Below are 17,081 nucleotides of genomic sequence, written 5' to 3' on the forward strand. Positions count from 1 at the left end.
AAAAAATGTTTTGGCCTAAAAAACGCGTGACATCGCTTAGAGCACCTTTCATTTTATTAAATCATATTGAGGCCCCCTAGTGGGCCCCGTCTTCCTGGTTGAGAACCACTGGTCTTCACCATCAACATTTCATTCCATTAAGAAAACATTATTCCAGGTTTAATTGTATCAATCGTGGTCTGAAAAGTTTTCTTTAAAGCCATACCTTGCACACTCTCACATCCATGGGTTCCACAGCATGAACCAGAGGATTCAGTTCTGCATCTAGTATGGTCAGAATGGCCCCAGGTCCCCAGCCAACCAGTCTGCCTGGCAGATGTGTGGAGGTGAGTCCAGCATAGTGGATGGTGTGGGATCGGCAAAAAGATGGATCTCTAAGGTGGCCATCAGGATAATAGAACTGCACATTACCGCTACTGTGGAGACTAGTGAAGCCTGCAGCACCCTGACCACAGGTCATGTGACAAACGGGGTCTTTACAGGAGAGGTGGAGGATATGCCGAAGGCCATGGGTGAGGACATTCCCATGATTCATCTGAACAGAGGCAGGATAGATAACGTTCAATAGAGGAGCAAAAGCAAGATGATGGAGTAGGTCCAAGGAGAAAGTGGGAATGAAAAGTGTGGCCAGTGATTTGTTCATGCATTATTGTACTTATGAATAAATAGGGAAATATGATATAGTGTAGACATAAAATATTACTGTAGGTCACGTGACAATCAAGTGATTTAAGGTAAAGAAAACTCAAGACATTCCCTTACTTTATCCACGCTCTCCTTCCACATTTGAGAGCTATCTTCTCCATTCATTGCCTCGTCCAGGATATTAACTTTTTAGACACTCCACCGCCGAGTTCTCCGTCTTTTCTTTAACCATATCTTCACCATTTCAATTCACTGGGTTGATTCAAAAACACGTCGGTAAATTACCTCGGATTAATTTCTCTCGGAGTTGTATAAAATAATTCGACTTGTATAAAGCGCTATAGTTTATTATACACTACTCAAAGCACAACAAGCCACGTTTTATTTGTTCGTAACAGTTATATATTTTATAACTTATGTGGTATTTTGTTATTAAAAATCTTTTTATTCAACTTGCCGTTGAAGGAGCTAAGTTTCTTGTAATAACTCGGTCGCCGACTCGCCGTCTGAATAGAGCCGTTGGGCAACACAGTAACCATGGAGAAAACGACAGACAGACAACAAATAATTGTCCACTTAACTCGTACAGGAACGTTACACTGTTCCTCATCAAGAGACAGTAAGTTACAGGTTAAGTTTTTCCTTCCCTTTTATCAAAATAAAACTTTACCCAGCAAAAATATAGGTCAAACATGTATATTTTACATTGAGGATTGCATGAAAAAAGTTTCATGTAGAAATTTGATCTTTATCTCTATTTTCAAATGTTTTGACAAACTTATATACTATTGCCAGGAAGTTTTACTGCAGTGACTTCATTATGTAAAAACAACAAAAAACTAATGAAGTAGATCTTAAGTAAAACCACAATAACGGCGAAAAATAATAATACTAGACAGAAAAGACGGTGTCAAAACGCAGTTGGCCTCAAAGTGTGTGCTGATACCCTTCTAAAGATAACAAAGATCCATAGTGAGGTTTTACAGTTGTTTATCTAGTGAAGAAAGAACACCCCTAGATTACCAATAACATAAAGTAGAAACATGAGAAACCCCAGTCTAAATGTAATCGTCTTTTAATACAAAATATCCATTAATAATTACAGGATGATAGTAACCTTGATAGTAAATAAATGATAAGGACATAAATAAGACATATATCCCTGTTTAAATGCTACTCAGTGTAAATATTCATTTGTACATATTGTAAAATAATACAAAAAAGGATATAAAGTATTTATATCCCTGAGGAACAGAAAGCTCATTTGTATGTGCTTCCTTTAGTATTTGATTTAACTTTACAAAATGCTGCTTACAGCAAACAAAACCATTATGTTCCAGCCAACGTCAGCAAAGTTTCAGGTGTAATGAATTTTAAGCCAGGAAAGTTCATTTGTTATTTGTATAGACCAAAAAGGCTAGCCACTGTGACTGGTAAATAACCATTTCTCATCCTCTACAGTTCATGCCACAGTCAATGTAATTTTGGGTACCTTACTGATGTGACAAGGAAATGTAATTCACTACGTCCATCCATACTGTGTGACTTTCTCTAAACTCTCTTTGTGTTTTCCTTTGTTATTTGCATATTATCAATTTAACTAGATATTAATTTGAATCTGGGCTAAGATCTCATATCAAAAAGTATCGTGCAAAGCAGAATGAAGTTTGTCTTTATCAGAGGCGCTAGGCACTGTAAGTGACTTCTTGAAATACTGAATCTCCACCTTTCCGGACTGCTTGGCAAGCGCAACGCCAGAAAATGTGTTCTGTTTGGCTGGCTCACCAAACACAGCCATGGCTGTTACCCTGTGAAAAGGAGTTAGAAAACAGATCATTTTAAAAACAGTGACGTGCCTGAGGTACATGCTCTACTTCTAGAATTACACATACAGGAATTATCTGACATAGTAGCTTACTATATAACACTAACTGAACTTATTTCTATCATATTAAAAAGATCTAATGTTTGATGTCCTGGCTTTATACCGGTCATTGTGTATATTCTCAGTGATGGCTGGCACATAATCCTTCTCTGTCAGGTCCCAGATGAGCAGATCAGAGGCAGCATCCAGAACACAGAACACAGCTGGCCGTGTCTGAGACCACTGTACTGACAGAATAGGAGCGCCACTGGAACATTCAGACCACTCCATCAACGGATCTTCTCTCAGGACCGAGTGTAGTCGAACAGTTCCGTCACTGCAGCCAACCTAAGGAAAGGAATCAAAGGGGTTAATATAATGTTCCCAGAAACGCATGTTCTAAATTTCAGCTAGATACTTTGAAAACTGGGAGTTAAAGAACACTTGTCTTGTTTCATCACTAATAAAAGATGACTATGAACAAATACTACATAATACACATACAAAGCAATTCAAGCTGCTTTTACCAAGAAAAGGGGTTCTCCAAAAGGACTGAAGTCAAGTGCTGTGACCTCCACTGGTCTACAGCTATCAAACTGCGATCTGTAGAACTTTGGAAGAACTTTCAAGCTATGCCTCGTACCATGTCTAACCAGACCCTTCGATAATAAAAGAAAATCAAGAAACATTTCAAAACCAAGTTAAAAGTCTGTGATGGGAAACACCACCAAACCAAATGTACACTATCTTCAACTTCAACGTCATGCAACACCCACCATGTTAGTACCAATGAAGTAATGGTTTGAGTCAGAAGGGAGGAACTTTAACTGAAGGCTCACAGGAGATCCAAATCCCATTATAATGTCTTGAGGTAATCTCTCAGTGGTCTGTAGAGAGGAGCTGTGGAGTAATTTAACTTTACCGCCAGGCCTAAGACCTGCCAAGGCAATGATATTTCATATTTCAGCAAAGATGATTTCAACTGCAATTTATTTGTATAGTGTTTTGTTTATAATACTCATTGTTCAAAGCAGCTTTACAGAAAATAGGAAAATAAATTTAAACTTAGGTTTACCTAGGTCTGTTTGAGATCCAGAATCATTTCCTTTGGGCAGCTCGACCACAACCTGTCAAAGACGAAACATACAACTTTATCTAATCAATCAATGACACAGCGTCAAATGAAAGTGAGTTTCTGTAAAATAAAGTTACTGGTAAAAATCAGACATACCCAGACAGTTAATACCCCATTTTCATCCAGAGATCCTAACTGAAATGACAGTCCCAGAGACTCTAGAATTTGCACAGGTAAACAAGGAATTTCTTTTGGTGATTTTAAAAATATACATTACCGTTTAAATGTTCAGGGTGAGTACGATTTTTTGGTAAAACTTTACAATAAGGTTTCTTTAGTTAACTACATTAGTTAACTACTTTAGTTAACATAAACTAAGAATTAGCAATACTTCTACAACATGTATTAATCTTAGTTAATGTTAATTTTAACATTTACTAATACATTATTAAAATCAAATGTTGTATTTGTTAACATTAGTTAATACACTGTGAACTAACATGGAACTCATACTATGGAAGTAAAATAATGACAAATGTTTTTGAAACAAAAAGGCTTGTTGAATTGCACTACTTGGAAAAAAATATGCATTTTTTAATTGAAATATTCACAGCTTAAATATACAACCATGTTGAATTTCAGCCCATAAAAATGCAAGCCCTAAAAAATACAATGCATTAAAATACAAGCAGGGTTAACGCAATGCATATTTTTCCAAGTAGTGCAATTCAACAAGCTTTTTTGTTTCAAAATACATTTGTCATTATTTTACTTACATATATTTGTTTCTTTCTACAAAAAAATAATAAAAAAAATCTTCCTGACCCTAAACTTTTGAACTGTACTGTAGGTTTATTAAAAACAATGTAAGTCAAACACATGGTTTGTATTACCCTCTATGTCTGCAGTTAGTGTGCTTTTTGAACTTGTATCGGCAGTTGCCAGTACAGGTTCAACAGACACCACAGGAGAGAGATGACCCACCCCAGAAAGTACAGCATCTGCGAACATACAGACACACACACACACACACACACACACACACACACACACACACACACACACACACACACACACACACACACACACACACACACACAAAAAAGGTCAGTTTCACTTTAACTGTGACCTGACTCCAAATATCTATATTTAAATACAAGTTAAGTTAGATAAAGAATAAACAGTTTTTGCAAACACTTGTATATTTGATCTATTCTTTAAATTGACAGCACAGCAGCTGAAGCTGTGAGCATTGACTGACCCGTAGAGAAGGTCGGGTAGCGTAGTGTCCACACCTCTTTGCCAACCACCAAGTTGCAGTGAGTGCCAGAATGTTCTCTAAGATCCCATACCACCACTGAACCCACTGCTGTACCAGCAAACACTAACGTAACTTTACCTGGACTGAAACAACAACACCTCACCTGAGAGGGTAGGAGAAATGGGATAATTTTTTTTTTTTTTTTTATTCACTTTTGTGAGAGCATTTAATTTCAGAAACATCAATAATGAATTTTAATCATACCAGTATGTTCTTCTACATACCTCAGATTCATAAAGAAGAATTTTTTGGGGTCTGGATGGCTCCCAGATGTTCCACACACAGATGACAGTCTCGCTGTCAAGCCGAACAGCACTGGTTTTGGAAGAAGGAGGATGAACAGACAGAAGAGTCTGTCTCTGGACCTGAGAGAACTGCAGAAGACTCACCTGCCGACCTGCAAAAAGGTAGACACGCACATACAGTATACGTGATTAAGCATATTCACCACTGTAATAAACACAGTTTACAGTTCATATTTATTGACGATGATCATTGAATGTTTTGTTTGAAATTAAATATTGACCCATCATCATATAAAAGGATCGAGTTTCTTCAGAAAATTTGGACTAAACCGCTCAATTCATATTGATTAGTTTTACAATCTCTTTATGAATTTTTTGAAGCGTTAAAGTGGTAGTTGCATAGCTGTCAATGGAGGGACAGAAAGCTCTCAGATTTCATCAAAAAGATCTTCATTTGTATTCTGAAGATAAACGAAAGTCTTACGGATTTGGAATGATATGAGGGTGAGTAAATGACTTAATTTTCATTTTAGGGTGAACTATCCCTTTAAAGAACATTTATTTACATTAATACAAAAATCCCAGAACTACTGCTAACACATTTATTCCACATCAAAATCATGTATTTGAATGTATACCTCTTAATAGCTGCCATTCATCAGTAAATGTTATTTATAAAATATTACCATGCAAAAATGGGAGTTTGGCATTGAGTTGAATGCAGCCATCACTGAAGGACAGCGCGTCTGTTTGAGAGCGAAGTCTTCGGACAGAATTACTCTCTGCCATATTCTCCTCTATCAGAACAGCCATCACCTGACATACAAAAAATACTTAAATAAATCACCTAGTGGATTATGGGGAATGACTGTCATGGTCCACTCGAGTTCATATGCACATATTGGCCCTCATTTATCATTCTTGCGTAGAAACGGGCGTATATGTTGGCGTAAGATTATGCTTACACTCCTCTCACCGCCTGATTTATGAAGCTGTGCGTACCTTTGAAATCCAGGTGTACGCAATACCTGCCCTTGATAAATGCCGCGGCTGAAAACAATCGTCATTAGAATAACACGCTCCTATATATTCAAGTCTCCGCTTCCCCCACGCCCTCATTTTACGCCATAGACACACGGAAGACGGCAAAGAAGAGAAACTTGGATGAGCAAATGACCTATCACAATGCATTATTTTACAGCACGTGTTTTGAAACAATTAGCATTTAATTTCATATCACGTCACATGTATTGGGGTGTACAATAGTGATGATGATGTGATGTGGAGTACCATTCATTCACATTAATAATTGCATGACAATTTGTAATATTCTTCTTATTATTATTATGACTTTTATTATTAATGACGCTTATTGTTATTTAGAAGAAGAATGTTGTTATTATTATTATTTGTATTATTACTATTATTATTTAAAAGAAGAAGAATGTCATTTTTATTATTTTATCAGTCTGAATTATTTTTTGGTCATTGAAAGCCTTTCATTACTGAACCCAGTCCGTGCGCACCTGCCGGGCCTAACCCTGAAACGTCAGGTAAAGCGCACAGGCTCGCAACTGAAGGAATACATATGCCTACAAATCAAATGCATTGGTAAAGTCACACAAATTAAACATTGAAGTCCATGTTGCACAAAAATAAACACTGAAGTTTATAATTACTATGTTTTTTTTTTTTTTTTTTTACAGTGGGTCATAATATATCATATCTTTTAGTTTGTCAGTGCGTTTTGTGGTGTTAGGAATTGGTTTTCTGCGCATTTCCGCACTAACTCAAAACGTGCGTACACCACCTCCTGAGGTGGCGTAGAATTTGAGCGTGCCGTACGCCAACGTCCATATTGATAAATCTCAAAGTCACCGTGGTTTTGGGTGTACGCTGGAAATTTGGTGTACGCACTTTTGATAAATGAGGGCCATTGTGTCTCTATTTCTGTGACTGAATAACGCAAGACATGAGCAAACTTTTTGAGAGCTTTTTTGCACTTTTGTGGAAAATTATTTTAGATATGTGCAGATCATTTTTAACTGTTAAGTTGATTAAAAAAAACAAAAAAAAAACATAAACAATAATCTTTACCTGTGCAGCAGAACGTAAAAAAGTAGTCAGACGTTGAGAATCAGAAGTTATTCTTGCAGTGGATTCCACTGAAGTGTCTTGAGATGCCTTAGATCCTGGTTACAGTTCAGAGAAGGAAATAGCACATAGTAGACTATATTATTTTTACACTTCCATTGTTGTTTGTTAATAATGACAGAGAAATTTTGAACACAATACCTCCACACGCTGCCTTTGCTTCTGGTGGGTGCTGTGTCCATTTGTCTGTCATGTCAACTTCTTCTGTTTGTATATCTCGATCAGTGTTGTCTTCATTGCACTGCACATAAGCCTGGATACACAAGAATCTCATTGGATTGCATAAAAGCTATTTTGAGTAGGAAGAAAGAAAAACAAATCTAGATGACAGAGAAGATGTGTAAAAGTGACTTAATAAAACAAATATGGTAGATAGGGCCCTATTTTAACGATCTAAGCGCATGGTCTAAAGCGCACGGTGCAGGTGCACTTAGGCCGTGTGTCCACCAAAGCGTTTTTAGCCAGCTGAAAACGCTAGGCGCTCTGCTAAAAACGCTCAGCTGTGGGCGCTTGAGAGCGTTTTGGCAGCGCAGCGTTTTTTCAGTTGAGACGGTTGAGACCAAGACACTTTGCTTGTTATGATACGGAATATCCGCGAAAGTCTTACTAGTATCTCATTTCACACATATTTTGTTTCTGTGTTGATTCTATATTAAAATGTCAATACAATGTAATGTATTTTATCTGGCTCTTGATTTTGTTCCGTTATTATGCTTGTTGTTGTCATCTGTTGACGTTGTACAAGCAGAATCATGTGGCGGGCGGACGCGGTTGGTCGGTGTGGTATTAGTCCCGCCCCTCCTCCACTGTGATTGGACGGTTGGGTAAAAAGTGACAGTGATGAGCGCTGCGTTTTACCAAAAGTTGAACATTCTTCAACTCTCGGCGACCAGTAAAAAACGCCGAACGCTCAGCGTGAAAAAGACGCTCAGCGCCTCGTTACGCTCATGGCGTTTTAAAAACGCGGCGCTCCCATTGAAAACAATTGAAAAATCACGCCAGCCGCGAGTAAAAACGCTTTGGTGGACACACGGCCTTAGGCACCGAATCCACTTTTGCTAGTTTAACGACGAGAAAAATGGTTGGTGCGCCCGACGCATGGTCTAAAAGGGTTGTCTCTATTCTCTTGAGTAATGGGTGTGTTTTGGGCCCATTCCCTTTAAATGGCAGTTGTGCTCGGACCATGGCGGATTCGCTATTTACATGGTGGAATTTGCAAGCGGAAAGACTGAACGCGTCTCCAGAGCGCAAACGGATCTGCTCGTGCGCAAGGTTAAAGCACGCAAGCAGACCATCTACGGGACAAGCCGGATTCCACCATATCTTTATGTACACAATATTAATATTTTACATTGTAATCCTTTTATTTTTAATATTTGGCTAGTTTGTGTGCTGCTGCGGGTCCCTTTGTGTGTAATAAGCAGAGTGTATGCGCATGTGGACCCGCCTATAGGCGCACATTACTAACGCACTCTTTAAATAACAAAAAAAAATATTGCGCCATTGACTTTAGACCAGGTTTTTGTTGGTCAATTGACGCAGTCTATTTCTGTTGCCTCAAAATAGCAACGCACCAACAATGTGCCTGAACACACCTCGTTTTCAGACCAGCACGCCCATGGGCGCAAATGCATTTGCTATTTAATCAACAACATAAATCTTGATGTTGCTAATCAGAGAGATAAGACAACATTTGTTCGAGGTTTAACAACATTTCTGAATTTTTCAGCCTTGCACTGCTTCACCTTCCTTGACCTGGGAAAGGGGTGTTACAATTGTCACCAAACTAACAGGCGGGACATCAACAACTTCCACAGCACAGGCTCTTTTATAGTAAGGCTTTAGCATATTCACATGACAGACAAATTTTTTCCTGCTGCGATCTGGAGTATGCACAATATAATTTCTTTCTTTCTATTTCATAAGGGCCACCAAATTTGAGCCGTGAACTGGAAGAAAGACCAACGACGAGTCTCCAGGCTGAAAGTTGCGTTCGACACTTTCTTTTATCAAAGTTAGATTTCATCTTGTTCTGTGCTGTTACTAAATTTTCTTTCGCCATCGCACACACTCGATGTAACCTGTCACGAACTTTACTCACATAATCCAGTACAGGCACAGGGGAAACAGATTCTTCAAGTAACTGTTCGCGTAACATTCTCAGCGCACTGCGAACAGTATGTCCAAACACTAGGTCAGCAGGAGCAAATCCTACGGATTATTGCGTGGTCTCACGAATTGCACCCTCGTCCCATTCTCTGCCTGTTTCCACACAGAATTTACGCAACAGTGTCTTCAATATCTGATGGAAACGTTCTATTGCTCCCTGGCTTTGTGGGTGGTAGGTGCTGGATAGTAGGCCTAGATGTTTTATGTTTAATTCACGAGCAACTTGGGTAAATATTTTCGATGTAAAATTGGATCCCTGATCAGTTTGGATCACTTTTGGTAGCCCAAACACATAGCAAAATTTGACCAATTCTTGGATCATCCTTTTAGCTTTAATTGTATGCAACGGAATCCCCTCCGGATAGCGAGTCGCAGCGCACATTATTGTAAGAATGTATTGATGCCAAACTTTTGATTTAGGGAGCGGGCCAACATAGTCCATAATAATATGCTCAAAAGGTTCTCCCAATAAAGGTATTGGATGTAAAGGAGCAGGTGGTATGGTCTGATTGGGCTTACCGGTCAGTTGGCATGCATTACACGAACGGCAGTAAGCGGAGACATCAGACTTCATCCCCGGCCCAAAAAAATATCGAAGCACTCGCTTGTAAGTTATTCTAATGCCCAGATGACTCGAAAGAACATGATCATGAGCAAGTTAAAGCCACAGGTGCTGCTGGATTTGAAGTGGCAGGCACCCCGGCCACGGCTGGTAGAGGAGCGAAAGAGGGTAATCCTGTAGACTGCATAAGTGCATCTTTAAACAATGTGGCGTAGGACATGAATTTGATAACTGCGTCGGGCTGAAACTAGCAAAAAACACTTGCATCGCACCTGGCGTACATTGCGCCGGGTGTATGATAGGGCCCTTAGAGTCAGATCTGTCCTGAGATAAGTCATTAATCTCATGCTGCCTGTATTGTTCACAACATGGCCAAATACTTCAAAATATCACCATTTTCCTTTTGCAGGACACATAGCGTGGATTTCTAGATTTCTAACCTGTTTGGTGTTGGCTGTTCCAAAGGTCTTGATGTACATGTCATACTCATTGACAGGAGGCAGGTCCAGCAGAGAGAAGGTAATGGAGAAGTCTAAATCAATCAGACGCAGAAGTTCCTCACTGCGCTTCCTTCAATTAAAATCAAATGGCTACTGATTAATTGATTAATTAGTCAACAAATGCAATTATTTTTTTTGATTTTTTTTTTTAAATGTGTGTACTTCAAATTAGATGATCTCATTAGATACTCAGATTATCATCAAGACAGATAACTTACTTCTGTTTCTTGGCCACTTTCTGGCTAACCTCTCGCTGCTTTGCTGATATAAAATCAATAATTTTGCCTTGTGTTTGACTTCTGTTAGAGTGTCTTTCTGTGAAAACAAAACAAAACACTGATTTAGGTCTTCCTTTTCATGCTCAGCAGTAGAATGTGCGAATCAACATAAACTTTTGTTTAACTACCTCTCTGGGTGATAGCTGACTCTATGGTTGTTGGCTTTGATCTTGCAGTGTAGATTCTCTCATTTTCCTCATCAATGGCTTTCTGGATGGCTTCAATCTCTTCTCTTCTCCTGGGGCTCAGCTCCCTCTTCTTTTCTCTCACGTTATTGTCATCTTCCTCTTTCTCTTTCTCCTCCTCCTCCTCCTCATCATCCTTCTCTTCACCTACATCCTCAAAGTCTTCCTCATAATCCTAAAAGCAGGAACAGCTCATCACTTTACAGCCAAATGAATAGCATAATTAAAGGAAGAAATAAATAAGGATTTTGTTGGTTAGATTCAGCATTAAGATCATCAGGGCAATATAAACCAAGAATTTATATTTAAGTTAACTTGTATTTATCATAAATTCACCAAAATCTTTGATTAAATGATGACACCATGTCAAAATGACTTTGTTCTCAACAAAATGTGTTCACCATTCATAGTACTGTGTACTATCCGACTTATGTCATGGATGTAATGGGAGCACTGGGCTCCTTCACACCTCAAAATCCTCATCATAATCATCCTTATGATAATCTTTGCTTGATTGTTCGTCCTTTTCAGTATCTTCATTCCCCACCTTGAAACACAAAGGCATACAATCAGATTAGCTGTGGGTTTACTCTTTTACTTAAAATTTACAATGGGGCTAAAAAAAAGTAAAGACATGCAACTAAACAATTTAAATATTTTACATTTAGGTTGATTTAGGCTGTTGTAATGTAGAAATGCAGCTTCTTGTGTTTATTTTGAGACCTGTTTCTGTATACTCATATATATATATTTCCCTTTCCTAGTAGTTGCTGTTGTTAGAGGTCCGCTACCTGACTTAAGTCTGTTGTGTCTCAAAAATTCATCTTGTTAATGCTGGATTATCGAAATGTATTTTTTTTTAAAAATCATGTGGTCAAAAAACAAACAAACAAAAAACAAATAAAAAAATTAAACATGCACAGATAAATCATTCAAAATAAGAAATTTCAAATCGAATTTTCATTCCATGCCGACATTAACTTATCGTAACTGAACTTCAAACAGAAACCTTACAGGGATTTTTGGATCACTCATTTCAGCTTGAATAGACCTCCATGTTACCTGAGGTCTCTTGGTAGGTTCCTACACACCCACACACAAATACAAAACATATATGCAAATGTATAACCTTACAAACCTAAAAAGCAAATGAATGTCATGAAACTTAAGCATTTAATTCAATTTAATTGACAATGTTTGTACCTCTTTGTCTCTAATTATCCTTTCATTCATGTCATGTCCTGATGAATCTTTTTGTCTTTCACTCTTGGAGTCTGAACTCTCCTTGTGCCTTCTTTCACGCCTTCTGTCTCTCTCTTCCCTCTCCCTGGTCTTTTCCCTATCCCCATCTTGGTGGGGTTCAACTTCTTGAGAGTGACTTTTGTTTGTCACCTGTTGACAACAACAACTTTAGCAAGACTTTTTAATGTTTTCAATGTTGACTAGCCACAATTCTTTTATATTCTTCCGTAATATCAGTACAGTTTTACACCACTGTTTTTTTTTGTTGTTTTTTTTACAGATTTACACTACTGGGCAAAAGTTTGGAATAATTAAGTTATTTTTTTAAATGGTTTTGAAATTTTGAAATGCTCACCGAGGCTGAATAAATACTGTAAAAATAGTAATATGGTGACGCATTATTTCAATTTAAAATAACTTTTCTGTATCACCTCGATATACATAAAAAACAGTTCCTTTAAATTGTAATAATATTTCAGAATGTTGTAGTATTTTTGATTAAAAAAATCATACTTATTCAAAAAACTTTTGACCGGTAATGTACATTTTATATTATCAGTACAATATCTTAGTCCAGTCATTTTATGAAAAAAGGTTAAACAAATTGCAACAGAAGCAAACTCAACTGATTTTGTAATCCTCAATATGTCCTGAGTAAGGGGAAAAAAAGCCCAGAGGAATCCCATTAGGGGAAAGTTTAGAAAAAGACCAAAATATAGCCTATTCATACGCCTATTCATTCTTTTTTCTTATGTGACTAGTGTAAAATTTTTAACCTTTAGATATCACCATAAAAATTACTGAGTTGATTACTTATATCAAGACAAACAAAAAATGTATTACAAGTTTTTTTTAATGGTTTGTTAACATGTACAAACGGTGCATAATCTAATTATGTATGTGCTAATTTGCATAAATACCACAACAGGTCTAAACATTGCCAGGTGAAAATGTCTTGTTGAATCTTGTTGACACTTAACAGTAAAATACTTCATGTTAAGGTCTGAATGGAACCCATTTAGGCTACCCATGAGCATTAATACATAGAGGCAGGAAGAAGTACTTTAGAAACCAGCCTCTTTTTTTTTTTTAAATAAAAAATAAGCCGTTTGTCTTGATGTAAGTAATCAACTCAGTAATTTTCATGGTGATATCTAAAGGTTAAATTTTTTTACACTATTCACGTAAGAAAAATAATGAATAGGCTATATTTGGGTCTTTTTCGAAACTTTCCCCTAATGGGATTCTTCTGGGCTTTTTTTTTCTTACTCAGGACATATTGAGGATACAAAATCAGTTGAGTTTGCTTCTGTTGCAATTTGTTCAAGGTTGACCCCCATTTTGGCTTAAAATGACTGGACTATCTTGCTCATAAATATCAACAATCTTTTACATGGCTTACATGTCTTTCTTTATCCCTTTTTCTCTTCTCTTTATCTTCTCTATCTCTTCTGTGTTCTGAAATAAAAGAGATCATATTAATAATATCATATTACATTTGTGATTTTCTACTAAATTCAAATTGACATGAAAAAAAAAAAAAAACTTTTTCTCTAGGCACAAACTGTTCATACCTCTTTCTTTGTGTCCAGAGTTGTCTTTATCCCTGCGTTTCTCTCTCCTTTCCCCTTCTCTCTGTTTTTCCTCATATTCATGTCGATTCTGATTACTTTCTCTTGCTCTGTGTCTTTCTCTTCTTTCTTTTTCTTTGTCTCTCTCCCTCTCTTCTTTTTCTCCTTCAGTTCTCTCCTCTTTCCTTCTATCTGTTTCACTTCTTCGCTCCCCATCTCTCTCAGCCCTCCTTCTATCTTTTTCTCTTTCCCTGTCACGTTGTTTGTACATATCAATGTCCCTGTCTTTATCTCTATCCCTCCGTCTTTCACCGTTTCCCTTCTCAACTTGATCATGTATTTTTTCTTCTTCATCTCCATCTCTGTGTCTGTTGTAATCTAATGCCTTATCTCGCTCTCTCCTTCTCTCTTTATATCTATCCTCCCTGACATCTTCCCTCTTGATATCCTGGTTTCTGTCCCTGTCTGGATCTCTGTGTTTACTCTCCTCTCTTGTGCTTTCTCCATGTCTCTTTTTTTCTCTTTCTCTCCTTGCATCTGGATCAGGGTCTCTGTGTCGCCGACCCAGAGATTCTCCATCCCTGTGTTTCCTGTGCTCCTCTTCTCGTTTGGATCTTCTTCTGCTCTCCTCATTGTGAGTCTGGCAACACAATCACATTTTTACGGGTTGTGCTTTTAAACCTCTTTTTCTTTCTTTTTTACACACAAACAAACGGCAGATTACCTGTATGTGCACTTTTAAGTCATCAGACCTCCATGTATCTTCTTTTGTTATTTTCTTATGAGAGGACGAGGGAAACTTATATCAGAAGCGTTAAAATTGTGCAGAATGAAGCTCATGGCTCGATTAACGTTACCTAATATAACTAAATACTGCTTACTTACAAGTTGATTCTTTATATACCAAGTGTTTAAATGATGAAGTAAACATTTTACAGATATAATAACTTGAGTGGGTAAGCAGCAGTTTTATTTAACGTTAGCTATCGATGAGCGGCTAATCGTGCTGTTCAGCTTTAAAATCTTCACGGAAAAAAAAACAACAGTCACCACACAACTGCTGATCCATACGGGATAAGTGTTGCTTTACCTTCCCAGGGTACATCACTTTAGAGATCCACTCCTCAGTTCTTCTTTTCAATCCAACAATCACAAGTTTGTGTTGACAGATTTCACCGCCATACCGCTATACAACTACAGCGAATGCGCAGTTAAAACGCTACTATGGTAACCTGACAAGCCAGACTATGAAATCGAGCAACGAGCAATCGCTTAATACCAATCTTACTATGGCAACACTGTAGAATTGAAGTGGAAAATAATCGAAAAATCGACCTGATAAAATGCGACATAGCTCACAATATAAAACATGACATTTCTTTGTACTATACATCTGCCCATGTCTACAGTCATTACCTACTTTTTTAACACAAAGCTTTGTACTACATCTGCCAATAGCTATGTCTATAGTTAATGCATGTGTATGAAGTCGTGCGAACTGAGCTGAAGACGACACAAATAAAACAAAAGCGATAACTAGACACGCAGTCGACACTTATTTGTAGACACAAACTATCTGTCCATCTGAAAATATGAAATAAAATATGAAACAAACAACTTCTTGTTATTGACCCAAGGGAGTGGAAAAGTCTAGAGACAAACTAATAAATATATAAGATTAATACATTTAAAATATAGATAAACATACATTTAAAATAAAGAACACATTTAACAGTACATTTCCAGAAAGTAGAATATATATAAATTATATAATATAATATATGTTATGTTATATAATATAACTTATGTTATAAAATTATAAAAAATATAATATAAAAAAACCAACTAATTTTAGATTTACAATATGAATTAATTCATATTAAAACTATTCATATAAATTACATTTTCAGTGTATAAATTGGGTGTTTATAAAATATAGATGTCTGTTAAAATAAGGATGGGGTCCCTGGTCGTATTTGGGGGGTCAGTAGCATCTAAAAGATCGAAAACCCCTGGTTGAATTAACAGTTAGGTTAACATTTGGGCATAGCATCGCTGTCGACGCCTCGTATTGTTTGTGTTTTTTCAGTTGCTCAGGGTGGCGATGCGCTGTTACACTGACCTCTCGAGACCCGCTGTGTGTGTGAGCGCACGCGCGCGCGTATCAAGCTCGCGGCTGTCTGTCACAACAGCAGCACGCGCTTCTTTTACCTTCACAACACACCAGCCACACAACAGACGACACACACGCACAGACAGTAGCAGCGACAACTGAGTTAGGTCTCTAGTAATGCACCGCTAGATATGTTTTTAAATTTAAAGCAATGCGAATCATCTGCGTCAAAATGGACTGGTGTACGGGCGAACTAACGTGAAACCATCCTCAAATTGATTTAGTTGAGCGTTGTAACGTTACTTGAACGTGGGACGGGATGGTCTGAAGTATCGTGTTTACTCTCGAAGATTTTACATTGAAGCACAATGTTCACGTTTGACAGCAGTGCTTAACATTTTATCAGCGCCGTTTATGCTGAATATGACAGAGGACATTATGACGGCTGTGCGCGGAAATCTTTCTCAAACAGCTGGTGCCTCGGGACAAAAAGATAGCGGACAAACTGCTCCGATAAACGGGGCGATTCCTTCCTCAGCGGCGGAGCTCAGCGAGGACTCCTCGTCCTGCACGGGGGAACTGACCCGCACGTGGCTGCAGTTCGCCAAGACCTTCGTCATTATCTTCCCCATATATGTCTTGGGTTATTTTGAGTTCAGCTTTAGTTGGCTTTTAATCGCACTCACAATATTTTTTTTTTGGAAGAGAAACACGAAGTGTAAGAACACGAGGCTGAACAGAGCACTCTCCTTTTTTGAGCAAGAGGCTGTTAAACAGGAGCTGGATGCAACTGAGTTACCATCATGGGTGAGTTAAACTCTTCTTTCATTGATGACATTGGCTGTTTCAGGACATCATAGTCTGCACACTAGGAGGACACAAACATGGAAACTAGAGGGAGTTTATATTTATAGTTGTTATAAAACTTCCCCTCATTAAAGCTAGAATCTTTAGTGAGATTTGATGACCCTGGGACAACTTGCCATAACATCTTTCCATACTTCTTTAGGCCTGGATGTGGTGCATTATGTGTTAAGCAAAGTCTTATAGGAACTAAAGTTTGAAATGTGACAGATAAACAGCATTTCCTTGATCAAAGTGAATTCAATTGTTTTGCTTTATTTGAGCCTATGATGTTTAGTTTGCTGTCAATGTTG

The 17,081-nt window shown here is 37.8% G+C and overlaps 2 protein-coding genes across 8 annotated transcripts in view; one reads left to right on the top strand and one right to left on the bottom strand.

Annotated features, from left to right (window-relative positions):
* Positions 1-1,619: 1,619 nt before the first annotated feature.
* On the bottom strand, positions 1,620-15,035 carry dync2i1 (dynein 2 intermediate chain 1). Of its 6 annotated transcripts, none has more exons than XM_084403561.1 (22): positions 14,902-15,035; positions 14,536-14,589; positions 13,815-14,451; positions 13,643-13,698; positions 12,202-12,390; positions 12,061-12,081; positions 11,468-11,545; positions 10,942-11,173; positions 10,754-10,850; positions 10,476-10,605; positions 7,446-7,557; positions 7,248-7,342; positions 5,837-5,966; positions 5,130-5,302; positions 4,846-5,008; positions 4,478-4,585; positions 3,741-3,802; positions 3,585-3,636; positions 3,286-3,446; positions 3,037-3,168; positions 2,634-2,857; positions 1,620-2,453 (listed from the first exon to the last, which is right to left on the bottom strand). In XM_084403561.1, the coding sequence occupies exons 1-22, from the start codon at positions 14,914-14,916 to the stop codon at positions 2,282-2,284; spliced, it is 3,093 nt and encodes a 1,030-aa protein (XP_084259687.1). In that variant the 5' UTR covers positions 14,917-15,035; the 3' UTR covers positions 1,620-2,281. The 6 variants fall into 6 exon arrangements, with proteins under 6 accessions (XP_084259687.1, XP_084259686.1, XP_084259690.1 ...); XM_084403560.1 differs by having other exon boundaries at positions 12,013-12,081; XM_084403564.1 differs by lacking the exon at positions 14,536-14,589.
* A 966-nt stretch (positions 15,036-16,001) lies between these two features.
* Positions 16,002-17,081, top strand: part of esyt2b (extended synaptotagmin-like protein 2b) — a 42,758-nt gene continuing 41,678 nt past the window's right edge. For both annotated transcript variants that reach the window (XM_084403542.1, XM_084403543.1), the window contains exon 1: positions 16,002-16,731. In XM_084403542.1, the coding sequence (XP_084259668.1) occupies positions 16,339-16,731 (393 nt within the window). In that variant the 5' untranslated portion in view covers positions 16,002-16,338. The remainder of the gene's footprint in view (positions 16,732-17,081) is intronic.

This window comes from Rutilus rutilus (assembly GCF_951802725.1).
Source record: "Rutilus rutilus genome assembly, chromosome: 3".
Taxonomy (NCBI): Eukaryota; Metazoa; Chordata; class Actinopteri; order Cypriniformes; family Leuciscidae; genus Rutilus; species Rutilus rutilus.

Bases quoted from the DNA above. Each gene is read 5' to 3' on its own strand.
- dync2i1 (XM_084403560.1), bottom strand. The intron at 12,391-13,642 runs GTAAGCCATGTA...TGTTGTCAACAG, and splicing joins AAAGGGATAAAGAAAGACAT to GTGACAAACAAAAGTCACTC. The intron at 5,967-7,247 runs GTAAAGATTATT...TTTGTATGTCAG, and splicing joins TTTTACGTTCTGCTGCACAG to GTGATGGCTGTTCTGATAGA.